The following is a 20,550-nucleotide window of genomic DNA, read 5'->3' as shown; positions in this document are numbered from 1 at the left end:
ATGTTACAACCACTGGCTGTCAATTCATAGGTCATCGCCTTGCGTCCCATCGCTCTTCAGCTACACTTGAAACTAAAAACCTGTCAGGAAGAGCTCAGGCTCGGCGTTGCGTTCGGCGGCTCTCTGCAGGTAACAGCACTTCCACTGGAACAGACACAGCTTCCACATGGAGTTGCTGTTACATCCAGAAGAGCACCAGAAGACTCCCCCGCTGACAGCAAACCGCATCCGCATCAGTTGTTCTCCAAGTCGGTCACGTCTGCAGATGGACAAACCGACAATGACACTTCCAGTGTTGGCCACCGGCGTGGAAAATACCTGAGATGAAAGCGAGAGAGAAAGAGAGAGAGAGAGAGAGAGGGGAGAAAAGGAGCAGGAGAGAGCACCGAGGTTGACTTAGGATTTGGACTTGGAGGCAGTTGCTTTAGTACGAGAGGAGTCTCCCCTTGCGAGTGACTTTGACCCGGCAATTTCCTCCACCCAGTTTTATTGCCTCAAGTAGACTGCATCATTGCTCACACTCTTCCAACAGCACGGCCAAAGGGCCAAGGCCTGTATAGATAACACAGATTTTATGGTTGCTGTCAACATGAGGGCTCTTTTCAATATGTGAATATCTGGGTGTGTCTGACCTATGTACCTGCCGGCCCTGCATTTCCTGCTTCCACTGACGTTCGTCCTCATGATTACTAAAAGATTGGCCTCATAGTTTTCCAATGTGCAATCAGTTTGAGCCTAATCGAGTTATTTTTCAAATCCTGTGAGGCATTTCGTTCTCGTTCAACCTGCCTTGCTCAGCTACAGAGCGATATCTCTGTAGACTTTGCCTCGCAATAAAACTCTGCACAGGAAGAACAAAAAACAGAACAATAAAGCAATTAAATGATTAGCATCTCTGTTAGACCATCTCTGCTTTTACTTTTTAGTCTGTTGAATAGACCAATCAGACGGCATCCATCGGCCCTCCAAAGACAGAAACATTGACATGAATTCAAAAGATACAACTATTACACCTACTTTGTTTTATTTAATTTTTCTCATTTAAAAAAAAAAAGCAAAAAGAAAGAAGCACTAAGTCAAGATCTTCAGCAAATTGAAGTAGACAGACTTTGTCTCAAAATACATAATGTATCCTGAAACATAGAGCCATGTCGATGTAGTAATATGCATAATATTTCTCGTTCAGCACTTACTTTTGTCAGGTGTTCTTATGATAGAAAATAATTGGATTTGTCGTCGTACTTTGTTTTAATGTTGGACATTTCACACACGATTCAGTTTGGGGTAAGAGCTGCACTCACCTCTAGATGCGTGGCCCCGTCCGGAGGCTTTCGCGGCAGAACGAGGCCAAAGGTTTCAAGAGCCGCAGGGCGTCAAGATACAGGGGTGCCGGGGGGGGGCAGAAAGAGGCGGGAAATGCAGAGAAGAAGAAACAGAGCAGACAAGACCAAGACAGGTGGAGACACAGAGGGAGATGCTGACAGTGAAACAGCTGCCGGGAGCGTTTCGATGCCAATGTCAGCAAAGACGGCGAAGCAATGGCAGCGAGGCCGAGCAGCCAGTTTAAGGGATCAGGAGTTGGTGGACGGTTAATTATTACACCTGCAGTCAATATTTAACAGGCCCAGCGCCCTGCCCCTCAGTCCAACATCCTGATTCCACACTGACTGACACAGAGGGTAGGGCCAGCAGCAAGCACATCTCTTTTGTCCCCGGCACAAAATGTGTATTCAAGGCCTGCAGACAAAAAAACCCAGTGCACTGCAATATCAGCGTGAACTACCATGTCATAACTCACAGGATTTCTTTCCACATTCATTTATATTTATAATGCGAAAGGAACGGCCTTCCCTTATCAACCGTAAAGGTCGAGGCAAAATGAGTTGGACTGTACTCCCTCTGCTTTTTGTGCTTCGCTTCTTTGAAATGCAGCACGACGCAAGCTACAAAATGGCGTACTGTAGTATCAGCACGTGAGCCCAGTCGACAATTACCGATGCATTACTCACACACACACACACACACACACACACACACACACACACGTACGCACAGTTACCGGAACGAGCAGATGTGAAACTCAGGGCTGCTGAAGGAGGAGGAGGAGGGAGCAGAGAGTAATTTGTGAGGCATACAAAGTATTAAAAACGTCACAAATAATCATATTAAGTATACAGAGAGCAACCACAAAAAAACCCACTCTTATATCATTTAACATTTGAAGTTATGGTATGATAAACCCTGAATGATAAACTCTACCAGATGTGTAATTCTTTAACTTTAGGGCACTGTAAAAGTGACTCATGACACAAACTACTGGTAATAAACTGTATCTCTTCCCGTCAGAGTGTTGTATTTTATTTTATATCGCTATGTAACCTGAATTTCTTTATCTGACTCCTCTCTAACATTAATATTATTTTATCATACTTCCTATCTGATCTGTCGGAGGAGTGCCTGAAGGATGAAGGAGATGTTATCTGACCTAACGGGGGCAAAAGCTACATTAACAGAGTCATAATGAAACAGAATGTATATTAGCAGGTCAGGCTGCTGTCCTCATGTAGGTAGGCGAGGCATTTCCTCATGAGAGGCACAGTTTTAAGGTCTTCACTATGCGACTGCACCACAAACTCCTTAAATGTCGTTAAAGATATTTAATATCTAGTGAGATATCGACATTTTCTAGCATTTCCTGCACGTTCTGCCTCCTCCTTTATTCATATACTCGGGCTATCTTATCTCAGAAGTTCAAGTGGTTGGTATGCCCGAGTGCAGAGTCCAGTGTCTCCAAGAGAGAGAATATGTGCACAGCATTAATCTGTCACACAGATAAAGTCCTTTGTTGCTCCTTTGAATCTGCAGTGCCTATAAGGTCATCATCACTTTTACATCAGATAACGAAGTCAATCTGCTGAGCATGAAATTATCTCATGCACGAGGTCAACGTGCGTCGCTCGAATCTTATTGCACAAAGTTCTCCTTTCAGAAATGATTGACTCCATTATGCATTATGTTCTTCTCTTAATGGGCGTAATGTTCCGTTTTCTGAGTTCAATTTGCTAATTTTACTTTTCAGACGATCTCTAGCTGGAGTCTGTTTCTTTCATTTTGTTTTTTGTCCGTGAACTATGTTTAACATGTGCCACGTTTTGATAAGAGGCTCACTCACACGCGGCATGTTACACATTTCTTACTTTACTTTTTGCTCTTTGTATATTTTCCTCTCAGTTTTACTGGACTTTGGTGCTAAACTTCCCAAAGAAGCTGAGATCAAAAGAAAAAGCGCTAATGTTTGAGCGTGTTCAACGATATGACTGAGTCAAACATGTGACAAGACAATTAATTCCACTCTTCCAGCACGCTGTACTTCAAACACATTTCCACTTCACACAGCCAGGCCTCAGATAAACTAAAGCCTCTCACATCAAGAGCAAACATGACGTTTTTCTTTTACATTTCCGTTGACTGGATTGAATTGTTTAATATTAAGTTCAGAGAAATTCAGTAGTGTGACATCACATTTAAATAATCCACCTTCAGTGACTTCATTTTTTCCTGTCCAGACATGTTGGCCCTGTCAGTTCTGTTGTACATGACAACAGAACTTGCAGTATAAAAATAAGAAGACTGTTTTTGAAGGCCATGAAAACATATTAAAACTAATTTCAGTGAAATTCTAGCGTGCTTGGTCCCATGGATCAAGGCTATTGAATGAATATTGTGCAATACGTGTAACGTGTGGTTATAATGTGCTTTAGTAAACGTTACTTTGTTTGTCTGTTTCTTTTTTATTCACTTCTATGGAGGCACCTATGATGGTAAGACAATATGTTATGTGTCATATCATCTGTGCGGCAATTGAGTCAAAGACAAATTTCGCTAAGGGGCCAATAAAGATTAAATCAAATCGTGTCGTATCGAATCTAAATGAAGCGTGGGGCAAGGTCTTGAGCTTTGGGGTATATGGCACATGGTGCAGTGTAACTGGAGCTGCGATGCTGGAGTGTTCCTGCAAATGGCGCTAGAAATAAAGGGATGATGTCCGCTTCGGTCCTCTTTGGTTGCGCTCGGCCTGACAGAGTTTTTTGGGTGCGCTCGAATCAGTGAAGGGTCGCCGATATACAATACGGTTTCAACCTTCTTTGAGCCTTTTAGCCAAAAGTGCACCAAAATGTAGAAGTGCCTTGAACCTGCATTCTTTCTACTTGCCACGAGGGGGCGACTCCTCTGGTTGCAATTGTATAGAAGTCTATGAGAAAATAACTTTACTTCTCAGTAAACACTGTGGACATGAGTTTATGGTCTCAGTCGCTGTAGCTTCAAGTCCTCTTCAATATCGCATGATGTTCATTTCGTAAACTACGGTCATTTACAGATCTCTTCCACAGCGGCGTCCGGTCTGGGAGCTGTTTTCCATGTTTTCATCCCACAACTTTTACCCGTTCACCGGGCTTTTTCAGTTCATAAAAGTTCATCGTAACATTTTGGTTGCAATGTCTTAATCAGTGTTTCGTTGTACTTAGCTCCACCCTCTCTTGTCATTCTGACGCATGACATCTCCTTTTTTTGATTCCTCTAGCCACGGATATGGAGGATTGCAGGAATCTCCAGGTAGTCTTATCTGAATTGTACACACAAAAGTCTAACTTTTTATTGATTCATGCGCCTCTGAGAAACTTTCATTGGAATGAATGGGATACCGTCTCCAACGTTACAACAGTTCTCTTTAATACATCCATGAAAGACTTCTTGTCTTATTGCTTTGCAGGGGGCGGAGCTCAGTCGGAAAAAGGTGATCTCACATACCTCTTTTGCACCAATCAGGATTTAGCAATATTTAAATCAAAACCGATGACTGTTGGCTTGTTTGATCAAGCCGCACCCGCACATTCCTGATGACATAGATCAGTGTTATAATACCTTAAAATGAGGTTCAACGATTTTCAGAGGCTTTAAAATATCTTCATCAGGCCTTCATCACGGACCGACAGTATTTGTGTCCCCCCCATTTTGGATTCACACCATATCTGTCCGTCAGTGTTCAGCCTTCACTGGAGTCCCTGAAACTATTGAACCATTGAACTATTCTCTCTCTCTTTCAGCAGCTCATTTAATCTTTCAACTCATTGTTTTCCATTGTGGCCCTCAGTGAACACGAGAGACATTAAGATGAAGATCATGTTATGAAGATATAGAAGCAAGTGGCGTTGCCAAGCTAACCGGCTAAAGTGCTTTAGCAGTATTAAAAAACCTAAAATTAATAAATGATCTATTTACACATAATCCAGATTTTCCATTGGAGCTAATTTAATTTGATTGCATATGTCTGCAAATACAAGCACCCAAAACAAATACCCGCACTGCCCCCTACCTTAAAACCATGATACTGTAGATGTGAGCAGCCCAATGTCTAAAAACACAAACACCTGTCTGATACAGAGCGGCTCAGCAGCCCAATGATCTACAAGCTCATACACAGAGGTAGAAATACACTTTGGTATCGAAACATTCACATCGCGGATTGTGATTGGAGTATTCTTGACCTCTATCGCCTCATATCTGTGACCAGAATGCATTGCAACAGCAGCAGCAGGGCTCTGGCTCAGCATCAGTCACAGCCACATTAGAAAGAAGCTCCACAGCCGAGAGCAGAGATCCATCACAACTAATAATATTGTGAGACTGTCAGAGATGTGATGAATATTTTCTGTATTCATGAAGGGAGCCTTCATAATAACCTATTTCCCAGAGGCCCCGGTGGAGTCTCTCTCCTCTCAGCGTGCCTGTTTTCTTTCATGCTGATCCTGTGGATTTATTTTCTTGTACAATGTTACGTGTGTATTCCTCCACCTCCCTGTCCCTGTCCGGTGCAACATGTTCACTGCTTTTTGGACACAAAGTCTGAGTGTATTTTGCTTTTTAAGCACAAATAAACAGATTTTCCAGTCAAACAATGCTGCATTGTCTTGCTCTCCAGTTTGGCCTTGGGAAGCAGCCATCGCAGCCAAAAAAAAACATCCCTTTGTTCAGAGCTCCGCTGTTGATCAGGTGGAAATGTTTGGAGCGTTCTGGAGAGGAATTGGCAGCGATTTGAACGAGCCGTCATGGGGAGAGCTTTTGTCCCTACATCATGTAGAGGCTGGGGAGAGCTGAAAGTCAGACATGTCAAGTCACAGCTGCTACCAGTATTCAGTAGTGTGCTCATGTAGAGCTTCTTTTTCTGTTGTTGCAACGTCCACCTGTTTTGTACAGCACACTCTCCCAGCAGAAGCCATCAGATCAGTCTCTTATTACCAGCTGCTGCTTTCACAGTATGCGACTGTGATTTGATAACACCAAGGTGTTGTTCTTGAGGTTGTTTGTGACAAATGAGAAGCTCCACCAGCAGTGGAGGCAGTTTGTGTCAGACACAGTAAGTTTATTATCAGTAAATCTTGGTCATAATTCTTTAATAAACTATTTTTTAAATGGTAATTAAGGCTCTGGTGTGAAATTCACACAGCAAATGTCCAAAATCCCAAAGCTGGAACCATTAAATGTTTGGAAGTTTTGCTCAATAAAAAGACAATTGGTTTCCCAATTTAAGTTGTTTAGAAACATAATTATGTACAGAGACAACTCAACTGTACAGTTTTTAAAATATTAATTGCACCATTTTATTTATCCAATTCTAAAAACGTGAAACCCTTATAAAGGGGCGCTCCAAAAAATGTTGGACTACTGATCATGCGTCAGGAAATACTTGTGTATTTGTTGCCTGAAGGAAATCTCCCAGAAAGCATTTGAAGTAGATTGTGAAGCGTTTGCTACAGACGTATAATATGAAACAGAAAAGTGAATCAGTGCACTGAATTTGGTCACAAGATCAAACCCCTCAGGCTCTTCAGCCCTTGCAGAAATGGATAAGGAAAATAAAACGGAGTAAATAAGCAGCAAAACAAGGAAAACGGCCTCATACAAAAAAAACATAACGCGATTCGACTATTTTTCCATTTATTTTGTTCATTTTAGCATTTGGGGATCTGTGGGAAAGAAATGTGTGCATTAAGTTTCAAAACTCATCAGTACAATTTCAGATTAGTGTAATAATAATAATGCAGCGCTTTAGTTTAAGATTTTATTTTCTTTAATTGAATATTTTCCACTTTCCACTAAAGAGACAGCAATGTAAAACATTAACCCACTAAATAATTATATAAATTATTTTCCATCAACTTACAACACAGATATTAAACATTAGTACACATTCAGACAAGAAGAAAAACAGTTTGTTCTTTAAAAGCAAGATTTGACTGCAAGACTTTATTCAGCTCCGATAGTAAAAGCACCGGGAAAAAACCTAATAGGGACGCGGTGTTGAATTGATGTGTTGAATAGTACTCGGATAAATTGGTGGACGACTGATTTGACAAACAAGCAAAGTAAATTTAGTCTTACTATATAAGAAATATCATCTAACGCGTTAAACTAAAATATGTACAGGCTTCTTGATCATCTCATTGTGAATTCCAGTAAAAGATTCGATGCTGTTCACAGTCCGTTAGTTACCGAAAACAAAGTGTCTTAGAATCAACAGCTACTCTCATGTTACAGTACAAGACAGTTCAGTCACATATACACAAAACATTCAAACACGGGACCCCGCCGTCCCGATTAAGACTCCTCTCTGATTGGAGTGCATCCGGAGAAAAAACTGTTCTGAAAACTGGTCAGGAGCCGTTTCTTCTTCTTGAGGAAGCTGACGGTAGTCCGGTCCTTCCCATAGTCATCCTCTTCCTCCTCCTCCTCCTCTTCCTCTGGAAAGGACGGTTTCCTGACCAACTTCAGGTCAGCGGTGGCATGCCCCATGTCTCCGATATCTTTCAGCACCTGAAACAGTGCAGGTTAGCAAACCGTTAGTCTGCTCTGCTTCACATCCTTTAAAAAGGTGGTGAAAGATCGAGAACTACAGAGAAATAATCACTAACTGGTCAGATCCTTCAGGAGGAGCCCGCTCACCTTCTTAGTGGGCGTACAAGACGGCGGCTGAAAGAACGTGGCGTTGTCCGGGCTGTCGGATATGGGATCTTGAAGAGACATGGAGTCTTTGGAGATGATTTCTGTCTGACTTACATCCTGAAATGAGTAAAAAGTTAAAAGACATTTGAACGTTGCTTATGGGTCTTTATTAAATTTTCATAAAAGCCTCCTTTAGCATCTTCACCAAAGCAAATCAGGGTAATCTTTGTCAACGAAAGTTACATCCGACTAGAAAGAAGCACGATTGTAATAAATGCCAAATTACGTATTAATCTGTTGAACTAGTACCAAGTTATTATTTATTAATCATTAATTTAATTAATTTCTAATGACTGCAACATATCTAATATTTCTATTCTATATTGGTGATGAAAGAAATACGAGTAATTACTAATAGTCCAATAATAACTTTGGTTTGGAGTGTTATTCTCATCTATTACATTCTGATGAGCGTGTACTGTACAGCAGTTATCATATTAACATTAGCCGTAAAGTTCAGCGTAGATAAAACACGTCCTGACAATCTTCACCTGTGTTTTTCCTACCACGACATGTCAAGATGTCACACGCTGATATACAAACACGACAACAGAAAATTACAATTTTTGCAATTATTGATTTGTAAAACTTTATATTTTCAAGATATTCCTGCATCACACAAACACAGTGCAAGTTATCGGTAGATGAGACGAGTGGAAATCATGAGATGACTTACCCCAGCAAGCACCTGGTTGTCCATATTTCGACATTTCTCGTGATCACACTGGCAGTTCTCTCCGCACGTCAGCTTTCCTTTGCGGCACCTGCACTGCTTGTTGCCACAGCGACCTTTACACGCACACTAAAGGAAGAGAAGTCGTGACGTTTCTTTGCATCATGAGTAACCGAACTATCCTGATCCTAAGAAAATACGTTTACAGCTCGGCACCGGAGGAAATGTGCTTTTCTCTTATCTAGTGCACTTTGAGTCAGGTGACGTGTTTCATTAATTAGCAGGCCGATTTAATATCCTGGACATCCTTTGTTGTCGCCCTTCATGAGCCTTCAGTGAGCGCCGTGGACCGACGAGCTCACAGGTTTCATACACAAACAGCCGTTTGAAGATGACCCCCGATCCTAATCTCGGTCTTACCCCGGTTGCTTTCGGTTTCTTTGAGGTTCTGCGTCCCTTCTCCGGTTTCTCGGGGCGCCACTCATCCTGTTCCCCCCCACTCTCGTCCTCGCTGGGAGACATCAGCTCTTCGATGCTGATGGTCGTGTTCAGCGGCGCTTTAGCGGTGGTGAAGCGCTTCCCTTTAGGCTGGTTTGTGGAAAACACAAAGAAAGAAAAATCAACACACGTGAACTTCAAAATGAATATCCCTCAAGTTCTCAGAGAATTTCACATTTACTTCTCAAAAATAAAAGATATTGTTCACAGAATAATTCACTATTGGTGAAAGGCTCTCTTTCAGTTAAACGTTGGTCCTGACTAAATCATATTCGATGACTACGGGAACAACCTACATTAGCCAACTTACTTTTAAGAAGTGAAGTAACCGTGTATGAAAACAACAACGAAGAGGAAGGTAGAATATCTGCGATTACCTTCGGAGGAACGTACTCAAACGAGTCCTCCGGGTTCTTTTCATTGTTGGTCGCGGGCGCGAGGACTTTCTTTCCACTTGCCAGGCAGAGCGATGAGAGTTTCTGTGGAAGAAAAAACAGATGAGTTTGAGCCAATATCACACACAAATACAGTGGGTACGGAAAGTATTCAGACCCCTTTAAATTTTTCACTCTTTGTTTCATTGCAGCCATTTGCTAAAATCAAAAAAGTTCATTTTATTTCTCATTAATGTACACTCAGCACCCCATCTTGACAGAAAAAAACAGAACTGTAGAAATTTTTGCAAATTTGGAGTCCAGCTGTGTTTAATTAAACTGATTGGACTTGATTAGGAAAGGCACACACCTGTCTATATAAGACCTTACAGCTCACAGTGCATGTCAGAGCAAATGAGAATCATGAGGTCGAAGGAACTGCCCAAGGAGCTCAGAGACAGAATTGTGGCAAGGCACAGATCTGGCCAAGGTTACAAAAGAATTTCTGCAACACTCAAGGTTCCTAAGAGCACAGTGGCCTCCATAATCCTTAAATGGAAGAAGTTTGGGACGACCAGAACCAGAAAACGAGGCACATTGTTACAAATGTGTGCAGCTCCATGGGAAGCGTTTCTTGTCTGCAGCCACGTTAAATCATTCAGTCACAAATGATGTGTCGTCTGATCATTGACCTTAAGCCCCTCCACCCATCAGTGTGGTATGAGAGTATGGTATTCATCCTGTATAAGTTAACTTTACATTAAACCAATAGTTAAATGATAAAGCTTACCTCCTTGTACGTCTCATTCTGCTCCACCAGTGTCTGGTTCCGCTCACTTAATTCTCGTAGCTTTTCAAGCTCTTCTTCCTAAAACGATGTCACAAATAACCGCATGATTACCTTTTTGTTTCTCCTACACAACGAAGGGAAAGTGCAAAGTCGACTTGTTGATTAAACCCTTTTCAGCCGGTGGAGACAAACCTGAACTTTGAGGCGCTGGAGAAGTTCCTTCTCCTTTGCACTCTCCTCATCCGTCTGCTTCGTCTCAGCTGGCTCTTCACATATGGGCTTGCTCTGGAGCTGATTAAGGAGGTAATGGACCTGGAAATGGCAAAAAATAAAAAAAAGTATATAGAACAGAACATTTCACAAGTATACAAGCAAACTGGTATGCGAGTAAAAGCTATGAGCACCTTCTCCTGATGCCGCTGCTCTAGTTCCACCAACTGCTGCTGGTGCTCCATGTCCATGGTGGACATCACGTGTCTCTCATCAGCCATCATCTTCCTTAAATCTTGTGAATTCCCCGTCTCCTGTTTGAGCTCGCTCTCCAGCTTGCCACCTGCTGTTTTTGCAGACACCAGCTAAAAAAAAAAAAAAAAGGGGAAATTCTTTTTTTTTTTGGAAACACGAAAGGCAACAAACGAATGTACTTTCACTAATTCAACACAGGTGTGAGATCAAAATGTATGAGCATCTGCTCACCTCAGACATGAGGACCTTAAGGGAGTACTTGGCGTCGACTATGCTGGTGATGCTATCGAGGCGCTGTTTCAAACGGCCCTCGCCGTCAGCGACGAGGACTTTCTGCTGAAGGTCAGCGATCTGGGCATTCCTGTGAAGACACAAATCACTCTTCACATCTTAACAATTCCTGCAACAAGGTTCAAAATCACTTCAGTGTTTTCTGAAGAGACTTCTTTGCAAAACAAACTGCTAAAAACGTGTGTGAGTGCATTTAAGGGTGTGTAGCTCAACCTATTGGGAAGCAGAGTACGATGAATGCGCAACAGATTTTTAAAAAAAAAAGCAGTTTAATGCGGTGACCGCGTTGCTCCGCCGGACTCACCTGAGGGCCATCTCCGTCTCCAGGTTCTCCACCTGTTTGGTCAGAGGTGTTTCCAGCGCTCCCTGGGTCTCCAGCTCAGAGATGATCAGCGTCCGACGCTGCACGGAAAGGACACCACGAAGAAAAGGATCGACTCTTTGTTTCTACTTCGCTGACGCACTGGATGTCTCACTTATTCTTTTTTCTTCTTTAAATCAACAGTATAGACTTTACAACTCACCCTGATTTTGGCAGCTGGTCGGTCCCCTGCCTCTATCTGCTGCTTGAGGTGGTTGATCTCCTGAGCCAAGACCTTCCGGTCATCCAGCAGATCGTTGAGGTGCCGCCGGGCCTCCTCTGTGCTGACCATCACCTCCAACTCATTGATAAGCCATGTCTGATCACATGAAGGCAACAACAGAGTTAGGGCGGCAACATTCTTATTGTCTAATCTGGATCCCTTTGAGCGAGAGATAGATAGATAGATAGATATATCTTAAGGACAACAAGTTTTACTACCTTAAGTCTTGCAGCAGATCCCTCTGTTCCTCTGTTGCGTTTATCTGCTGCCTCACTTCTCTTCTGCAGCGCATCTTTTAACCGCTTGTTTGCAGCTGCAGCCTGTGTATGTGTGGGGGTGGGGGAGACAAACTTGCAATAAGATGCTTTAAACTATTTCCAGTTCCATTTAATTCTAAGAGTCTGAGATTAGCTTAAGAGTGACTCAGAGGTTTGCAACCAGGTTACTGGTCGTGGTAATAGTTGCTACTTTACAGATGTTGGAAACATTAAATCCAGCATGTTTATTTGTAGATGGTGTGAATGAAATGAAACAGACCGAGAGGCCTCACCTCCTCAGTTTTACGTCGCAAAACATTGGCTTGTTTCTGGAAATCCCTCTCAAGTTTAAGTAACTCGTACTGCCGTTTACGATCCTGTCAAACAGATAAACAATTAACAGAGATGTTTATGGAACCAAGTGATAAACCATTCAGCAGCAAGATTTAATAATTCTATGAATAAGATGTTGATGTCCTGCAGTGAGGAACTCCCCATTACCTTCTCCTTCAGCTGCAGCACCTCCCTGTCCTTCAGGCTCTTCCAGTTTCGGAACTTCTCTGAGTCCTCCCTCATCTGCCTCATCAGCTGTGTACGCTGGGTCTTCATGGACTGTGAGATCCATGGAGATATTAGAAAAACATGCATCCTAAATGGTAGTAGTGCATGTTTACACTTAACACACAATGCAGCCTTCACCTTTAAAAGGAACTACTAGTAAAGTAAAACCCTGCTCACCTGTATCTCATGCATCAGGTTGCCAACTTTCTTAACGGAGGACTCTTTGAGCTTCAGCATTTTGGACTGCTCGAGAAGCTTCTTCTTCATGTCCCCCAGCTGGCCCTCGAGCTCCTGCAGTCTCTTCCTGCGCTGCTCACTGAGCCTGAAACAAGGTGGTGTGTGTCAAGACGAAGCAGGAAGTAGAAAGTGAAGGCTTAGGAGGTTACTTTACTTTTGTGTCAACAACAAATCAGTAATACTTTTTGTCAAATTATGAAGCTCCAGGCACAAGTTTTCATACTTCGCCTGGTTAGTGTCCTTCTTTGCAGACTGAAGTGCCAAAACCAGATCTTCCTTCTCCTTCTGCAGAGAATCCACTGCGGACTGTAGAGTGTGTACATTCTTCTGTAGGACAGAATGTCAAGAAGATTAAAAAAAAATATGGCTCATTGTTAGTATAATCAAAGCAGAAAGACTGTGCTTTAAAATCATGAAACACATTAAAACTCTCATGGGAACCTCGTCCCATAGCTGTCGCACCACGCCGCTTATTCTTACTAATAGATGAATGATGATCAAAAATGTATTTTGCAACATTTAATCTTATGCTCACGTAGGTTTAGATTTAAATCCTCTCCCACCCAAACCCTGCACTCGTGTTCAGTTTCATTCAGAAAAATATCACGTCACCGAAGCCAAGGATGCTCTAGCTTCCGTTTGATGGGAACTTAATGAAACAACTGAACGCTAAATGATTTTGAGATTATTGCCAGAGGGCCTACCTGGTGCTCCGATTGCATCGGCTCCAGCTGGGTGTCATTCTGGCACATTTTCTTCACGAAAGCCTCCTTCAAGCTCAGCACTTTGTTCAGCTCGATCAGCTCCTTGGAGAGCTGAGCCTGTCGCAGTGCATGATGGGTCGTGAAGCCCTCTGGGGCATCCTGTTTAAACGTGTTAAGAGGTGGGGAACATCTTAATTTACATCGGTCTCAGAAAGACTTCATTCTTCGATCAAACTTTTTTTCAGAATTCTTCATTTTGTAAAGTATATTTGATACTAATCAACATCTAACGTGAACATCAACGAACAAAAGTGTCGACGTACTGATGAGGATTCGTCATTTTTACTGCCGTTCCCGGACACCTCGCGTCCGTCCTCTCCTGCAGCCATGGCGTCGATGGAGGCGGCGATGCCTTCACTCTCATTCTTAGGAAAAACAACAAACAGTAAACCATAATATTCCGCATTATGAACATTCAATCAACGCTGCTGGATGTATAACAGGAGATGACTTCTGTACCTTGAGCTCCAACACGATGTCTTGCAGGTTCTTCATCACCTCGATGTTCTCCTTCAACTCCTGGTCCTCCAGCGTCTCCAACACTTTCTCCAGATCCACTGTACATCTGAAATAACGGTTCATAAAGAGCGTAGCTCAATACGATCATCGTGGGATTGGTCAACAAAACAAAACAAAACAATAGCTACAATCATGAACAAAACGGACTGCCATTAAAAACAAAACACAACATTTAACGGGAATAAGCCGTTAGACTCGTCCTGAAGCTCTCACGGCTTCACAAACTCACGCTGCATGGTCGCTCAGCTGCTCCATTCTGCTCTGTAGTTTCTCATTTGCATGCTCCGTCTGTAAAATGAAGCAAACACAACGTGATGGAGGACAACGCAAAATAGTGAAATGTCAGAGAAACAACATCAAAAATGTGTCGACAACATAATTTCCCCACCCTTTTTTTTTCCAAGTTAATTTGTTTTTAAATGTCAATTTCAATTGTCTTGGCTTTCCAGTTTTTCCAATGACATTTGCAGGAAGGATTAGCGAATGCTGTCGCGGTCTTGCTCACCATAATTATCTTCTCGAACATGAGGGCAGTCTGTCCCGCTGCCTCACTCAGCTCCCTGCTCAGCTTATTGTTCTCACCCTGCAGAGCGCGATTCCTTTCCAACAGCTTCGTCACCTTCGCCGTTGACTCTGGCCTGTGACAGAACGCAGAGTGTCCCGTTATGGCCTTTTGTTATCACTTTCATTTATTAAAAGCTCGACTAGCCAGGATACACAGCAGCGTGAAAAAAAAAAAAAGAGTTGTTAAACGGTGAATCCTGAAATGTGTCAAACATACAGCATTTTACACCCTTAATATTTGGTCATTTTAGACCATTTAAAACAATTCAAGACAATTAAGACAGCTTAAGAGCATGAGGAATAAAAGGTGCAAAATAAGTAATTTATAAAACAATTAAATAAAAGAAAGTAGATGTCTTTTGATGCTGCCTGTGGGCACTACAATTTCCATGTGACTACGAGTGGGTGTTGAGGCTTCAGGTAGAAAATCGTGCGGGGCAGGGTGGGGGGGGGATGAACCGTCTCGATGAGAGGGTAAACAGGGTGGCCTCATCACACCTTTCACTCAGTGAAGAAGACAGAATGCCAATGATCCTGCAGCATTGTTCTTATTCCCTCTCCAGCTCCTTAGACAGGCCTTTCGTCAGCCCGCCCCAGACTGGTCTTTTGTTGTGGGTGCATTCATCCCACATCCTGATGGGACATTTATTGGAAGAATGTGATGTCTTACCCAGAGAGCACCGGAGCGACTCCTCCACGGGCATGAAGCAGCATCACCTGCAGCTCCTGAACCTAAACGAGTGTATGAATCAAGACAATTGGGACATTTATTACGTTTGAAATGGAAGTAGTAAGGTGTGTATCATTTATTTATTTATTATCAGCACCACTTTCTGTCCTATCGATCTTCAACAAAGATGTTGAACTTGTAAACAAGCAACTGAACTGCATTTAACTTGCAGCATCATCACACACGCCCCACAAATGTCTCTACCTGTTGTTTCAAGCGGTTCATCTCTGCAGCTCTCGGGTCAACGTTGACGACAGGCTTGTTTTTAATCTTGCGAGCTCGGTCAGCGTATCGCAGCGTGTTGATGGTCTCCTCCATGTTTGAGTCTGCAGGACTGATGCACGCGATCATCAAAGTGTGGCTGTTGCCTCCCAAAGAGTCTGAAAACATTCCATTAGACAATAAAAGTCAAGCGACGCAGCCTCGATTTGCTCGTGTTTGAAGGATCCTGAACGTGAGGACGGCATCTGAGACTAATGACCACGGAGTAACTTCTCAACACGGAACGCAAAGCTTACTTTGTAGCAGGCGGGTGAGCTTGGAGTCTCTGTAAGGTACAAAGCTGCTTTTCTTGCTTTCGTCCCCCAAGGCGCTGATCACATTACCCAAAGACAAAAGGCCCCGATTGATGCTGATGCCTGAAGATGAAAATGAACAGCATTGGAAACAGAACGGCTGTAATTGAGGGCACTTTCACAATACAAAAGAGACAACCCAGAGATAGCACACTACGCCATATAGCGTGGGGAGGATCATGAATTGAGAGAAAAAAAGAACATATTCAGTTTACCTTCCTTTAACCGATCTCCCTCTGCTTTGGTTTTCTTTTGCCTTTCTGAACCAGCCAGATCCACGAGGTGCAATTTTGAAACAACCGAGTCGGCTCTGCAACAACAGATTACACAAATATTCAACCGATTCCACTGTTTAACCGAACACATTACAAAGTGATTGTGTGAGAAGACGCCGCCACACTGACTTGTCTGTCCCTCTGCGCTGCTCCAGCGTGATGGTGAAGATAGCGTGCGAGCGCGAGGAGGCAGCGTTCATCGCCGTGGAGCCCACGGTGCGAACGGAATTTCCGACCTCCAGACAACCCACCATCTCCTGGGCGGTGACCACCTTCCTCTCAGTTAAACCCACGATCTGGGGAACAGGATATTTTCAATTAAAACTAAAAGCGGACACACTCTATTATGTTTGTACACTGCTGCACTGCACTGACCTGAAATACTTCACCAAGGAATAGGATGAGGTTTATCTTTCCATCTACTCTGAGCTTCAAAGAGATGCCACACTATGTGCATTTATCTTTGTAAAACATGTCGGTCACTCACCTTAATCCCTTCTTTAGGGTCTTCCCTGATGCTGAGGCCTGATTTATCTTTCGATGCACACAGCAAGTCCAATATGTCTTCATTATAGATCTACAATCGCAAAAAGGAAATCACTTTGATTGCACAATAAAACGGCACCTGCTGAAAGCCAATGGAACACAATACATTTCTAAATGGCATGAAAACAAAAGTGTAAACAACATTTCCACCGACCTCCAGGTAAGATACCGCCAGACTGAATTCACAGGCGGGCCTCTTCTCCCCTTCCTCAAAGATCCTTCTGATAACTCGCGGAATAACTCCGACTGAAGGGTCACTTTCTTGAGCCGATGTGTACGTGCCTCCCATGGAGAAGGTCTTCCCTGATCCCGTCTGTCCGTATGCAAGAACTGTGGCATGGTAGCCTACGAACAGGACACGTTAGTGAGAATGTAAAATGATTCAAAAGACAATAGAGAAAAATAAATATCTATAGAACTACCTAAAATCTTTCATCTAATTATGCTTTTCATTTGTGTGCAGCCAATGGTCAGGACAGTCAAGTGTTTCAGCAAAACCATGAATTTTAGGTTGCACAATCTGTTTCTGGGGTTAAAACAAGAAGAGAGTTTTCTTCCTGAATGCAATGAATCGTGCTAGAAAGGTACAGCTACCTTTGAAAAGCCCACACAACAAGGGGGACACGGTGGTGTTGAAGACCTCTTCTTGTTCGGTGGTGGGATCGAATACATAATCATAGGTGAACGCCTTCTCTGTGCCAACGATCACCTGAAAACAGAACAAGAATTGAGCTGTTGTTACACTTACTACATAGTGTAGCTCCATGGCCTTTAAAGAAAGACAAAAACATACATTATATACACATGGATATATTAGCCGTGGTACAAAATATTACACTGAAAAAAGGATATTTCCCTAAACTGTTGAGCACAGACCTGCGGTTCTCCAGGCACGAACGTCAGACAGCACTGACAGCCCTCGTTGGTTTCTTTAGGGACCAAGGGGCGGCATCGCAAGGCGACCCTCACTGGGATCACCTTATCATCCTCATGGGTCATGATGAAAAACTAGATACCTAAAAATAAAAGAAACAAAAAGGGTTATCATAATGAAACCAAGCAATATCAGTCCAGTCATGTGACATATTGAAATATCGTGAATGGACAATTTGTTTTTGAAAAATCCCGTATTTGTAATTAGTGACACCACTCAAATGTAGCAGTGTTGATACTGACTGCAATGGCAGATGTTGAGATACAGTGACTTCCATCATGTCAACAGAATAGACATGTATTGCTTGAATACTTGAGGATTGAGGAAAACGACAATATTTGGTACTGACCTCTTAATTATATACCAACAAAAGACATCTAAACCAGATATGGTTCAAAATTACCATTTTTGCTGTGTCATTAATCATTAAACCATGACATCACTACATTGAATCATACTGTATATTGTGTATGTGGTTGAAAGGGTGAGTGGCATATGCATTAGTGTGGCATATACAGTCAGGGCCGTAAGTATTTGGACTGTGACACAATTTTTCTAATTTTGCCTCTTTACACGACTACAGTGGATTTGAAACTAATCAGTCAATATGTTGTTGAAGTGGAGACTTTCATCCTTAATTCAATGGATAAAACAATAATATTACATGAACTGTAATGGAATTATGGCCATTTGTATACAGTCCCCAACATTTTCAGAGGCTCAAACGTAATTGGACAATTGTCAGACAACTGGTTTCATGGCCAGGTGTGGTCGGTTCTGTCACCATTTCATGACAAATGATGCAGATAATAGGATTCAAAAAGTTAAATTAGCATTTGATAGCTGGTCCATGGAACTCTCAGCATGCGGACCAAAAAGGTGTCAATGCAAGTGAAGGAGGCCAGTATTAGGCTGAAAACAGTAAACAAACCAGTCAGTCAGATAGCAGAAACATTAGGATTGACCATATCAACAATTCACTGGCAAGCTAGCCAACACCAAAAGGCCCAGAAGACCACGGAAGACATCTAAAGTGGATGATCGCGGAATTCTTTCCTTGGTGAAGAAAAACCTCTTCATAACATCTACTGAAGTCAAGAACACTCTGGAGGAGGTAGGCGTACCATTGTTAAAGTCTACAATCAAGAGACGCCTTCATGAATCTAAATACAGAGGGTTTACAACAAGGTGCAAACCTCTGGTAACACTGAACAACAGGAAGGCCTGATTACACTTTGCCAGAAAACATCTAAAAAAAAGCCTGACCAGTTTTGGAAAAATATTCTTTGGTAAGATGAAACCAAGATTAACTTCATCAGACAGTTATTGACTGCAAAGGATTTTCCTCCAAGTATTAAAAATAATGATTATATTCACAATTATGTTAGTTTGTCCAATTTACTTTTGAGCCTCTGAAAATGTGGGGGACTGTGTAAAAATGTCTGTAATTCCTAAACGGTTAATGTGATATTTTTGTTTTATATATTGAATTAAAGCTGAAAGTCTCCACGTCAACCACATATTGACTGATTCATTTTAAATCCACTGTAGTCGTGTAAAGACTAAAAATTAGAAAAATTCTGTCACAGTCAAAATACTTATGGCCCTGACTGTATGTACATTACTTTGATTACCTAACATTGCCAAATAAAATAATATCACCAGAAAATAATTGCGGAAAGAACACACTGGGAATGAACCAATTGCTTGCGTGCGTCACTGACCACGAGCGTGTTTATAGTTTGAAACGTTTTTTTAATTAGGAGTAATGGACGCTGTCCAGTGGTGAATCGTGTCCCCGTGTCTCGGTGAATTAACAGTGGTTGTTGTCATGGTGTCCAATGAGTTGGTCCATTCTTCTCCATCTATGGAGCATGATTGTCTGAGTAACACATCAGAGCCCAAAGACCAAGATCAAAACCGAGCTGTGTAATAAGCAGGAGATGTTATGGAAGTGTGCTTTTACTCAATTGACCTATTTTAAGGATACGAAAGCCACTTAACAGTTAACTATAACGTGCACTTACCAAACGTTACCGTTGAGGCAAAACAAGCTACCAGCTAACTAGTTAGCGGTGGTTAAAGTGCATTTTTATTGAATTGAAAACATTACCGGTGGGCAAAATGAAGTCTTCAACCCAGGTGACATTTTGTACCAACGTTTAAGTTGGAGTCAGTTTACCGTTAATAACGTCAACCTAGCAAAGCAAGCTAGCGTTGGCCATGAAGACGATGACTTCAACTTTAACTTCACGTTACCTTCACGTTTGCTCCAGGGCCAAAGTTTAGATGTCACAAAGACTGCATTCGGTGGTTCTAGCTGAAGACGGGGTCAGCGTTAATGTGAAACACTCTTCATAAAAAGTCCAATTTTGAATGTTACTGGTTTCGGCTAACTTGATTAAGTATTGTCCTTTTCCCGTGTAACCACTGTCTTTGAGACGAGTGTTGTTACTGCCCGCCACTTTCAAACACCCAGCTCCGCCTCCTCCTCCTTCTTCTACTTGTAGTTTTGTTGCAGAGTCGACGCGACTCGGCAGCGGCACTGCCCTCCACAGGATAAAATAAGAAACACAGTATTTGTACAATACCGCAACAAAGATTAAAAACAACAACACATTGCTGCCTTAACCGTTCACCTTGATCATTTTACTCTACGTCACACATGACACTTACATTCAGCTTGTAATTTATTTATTTATTTGTCACCTATTTTCCTTCACTCTTCACCGTTATTGAACCTGTTTTTTTCTGCACACAGATTCCTGATATTTTGGTGCATTCACTCAACTGGATATAAAGTAGGGGGTTGTAAAAAATTCATCAAGGTTTTGAGGACCAAAAACGATTAA

General features: G+C 42.3%; 1 protein-coding gene across 1 annotated transcript; it reads right to left on the bottom strand.

The window, feature by feature from the left end:
- Window positions 1-7,140: 7,140 nt before the first annotated feature.
- Window positions 7,141-20,151, bottom strand: kif4 (kinesin family member 4). The gene is made up of 31 exons (XM_031857256.1): window positions 19,958-20,151; window positions 17,641-17,780; window positions 17,359-17,473; window positions 16,919-17,109; window positions 16,706-16,795; window positions 16,348-16,514; window positions 16,159-16,253; window positions 15,887-16,006; window positions 15,573-15,748; window positions 15,309-15,370; window positions 14,580-14,712; window positions 14,304-14,362; window positions 14,015-14,120; window positions 13,819-13,920; window positions 13,496-13,654; window positions 13,015-13,118; window positions 12,732-12,876; window positions 12,495-12,605; window positions 12,287-12,370; window positions 11,955-12,056; window positions 11,677-11,832; window positions 11,457-11,554; window positions 11,093-11,222; window positions 10,801-10,971; window positions 10,589-10,708; window positions 10,397-10,474; window positions 9,610-9,711; window positions 9,155-9,322; window positions 8,738-8,863; window positions 8,002-8,118; window positions 7,141-7,872 (listed from the first exon to the last, which is right to left on the bottom strand). The coding sequence occupies exons 2-31, from the start codon at window positions 17,761-17,763 to the stop codon at window positions 7,657-7,659; spliced, it is 3,726 nt and encodes a 1,241-aa protein (XP_031713116.1). The 5' UTR covers window positions 17,764-17,780; window positions 19,958-20,151; the 3' UTR covers window positions 7,141-7,656.
- Between the last annotated feature and the right edge of the window lie 399 nt (window positions 20,152-20,550).

This window comes from Anarrhichthys ocellatus, unplaced genomic scaffold (genome assembly GCF_004355925.1).
Source record: "Anarrhichthys ocellatus isolate YVR2014 unplaced genomic scaffold, GSC_Weel_1.0 scaffold18, whole genome shotgun sequence".
Classification (NCBI taxonomy): domain Eukaryota; kingdom Metazoa; phylum Chordata; class Actinopteri; order Perciformes; family Anarhichadidae; genus Anarrhichthys; species Anarrhichthys ocellatus.
This window is presented reverse-complemented; position numbering and strand designations above follow the sequence as displayed.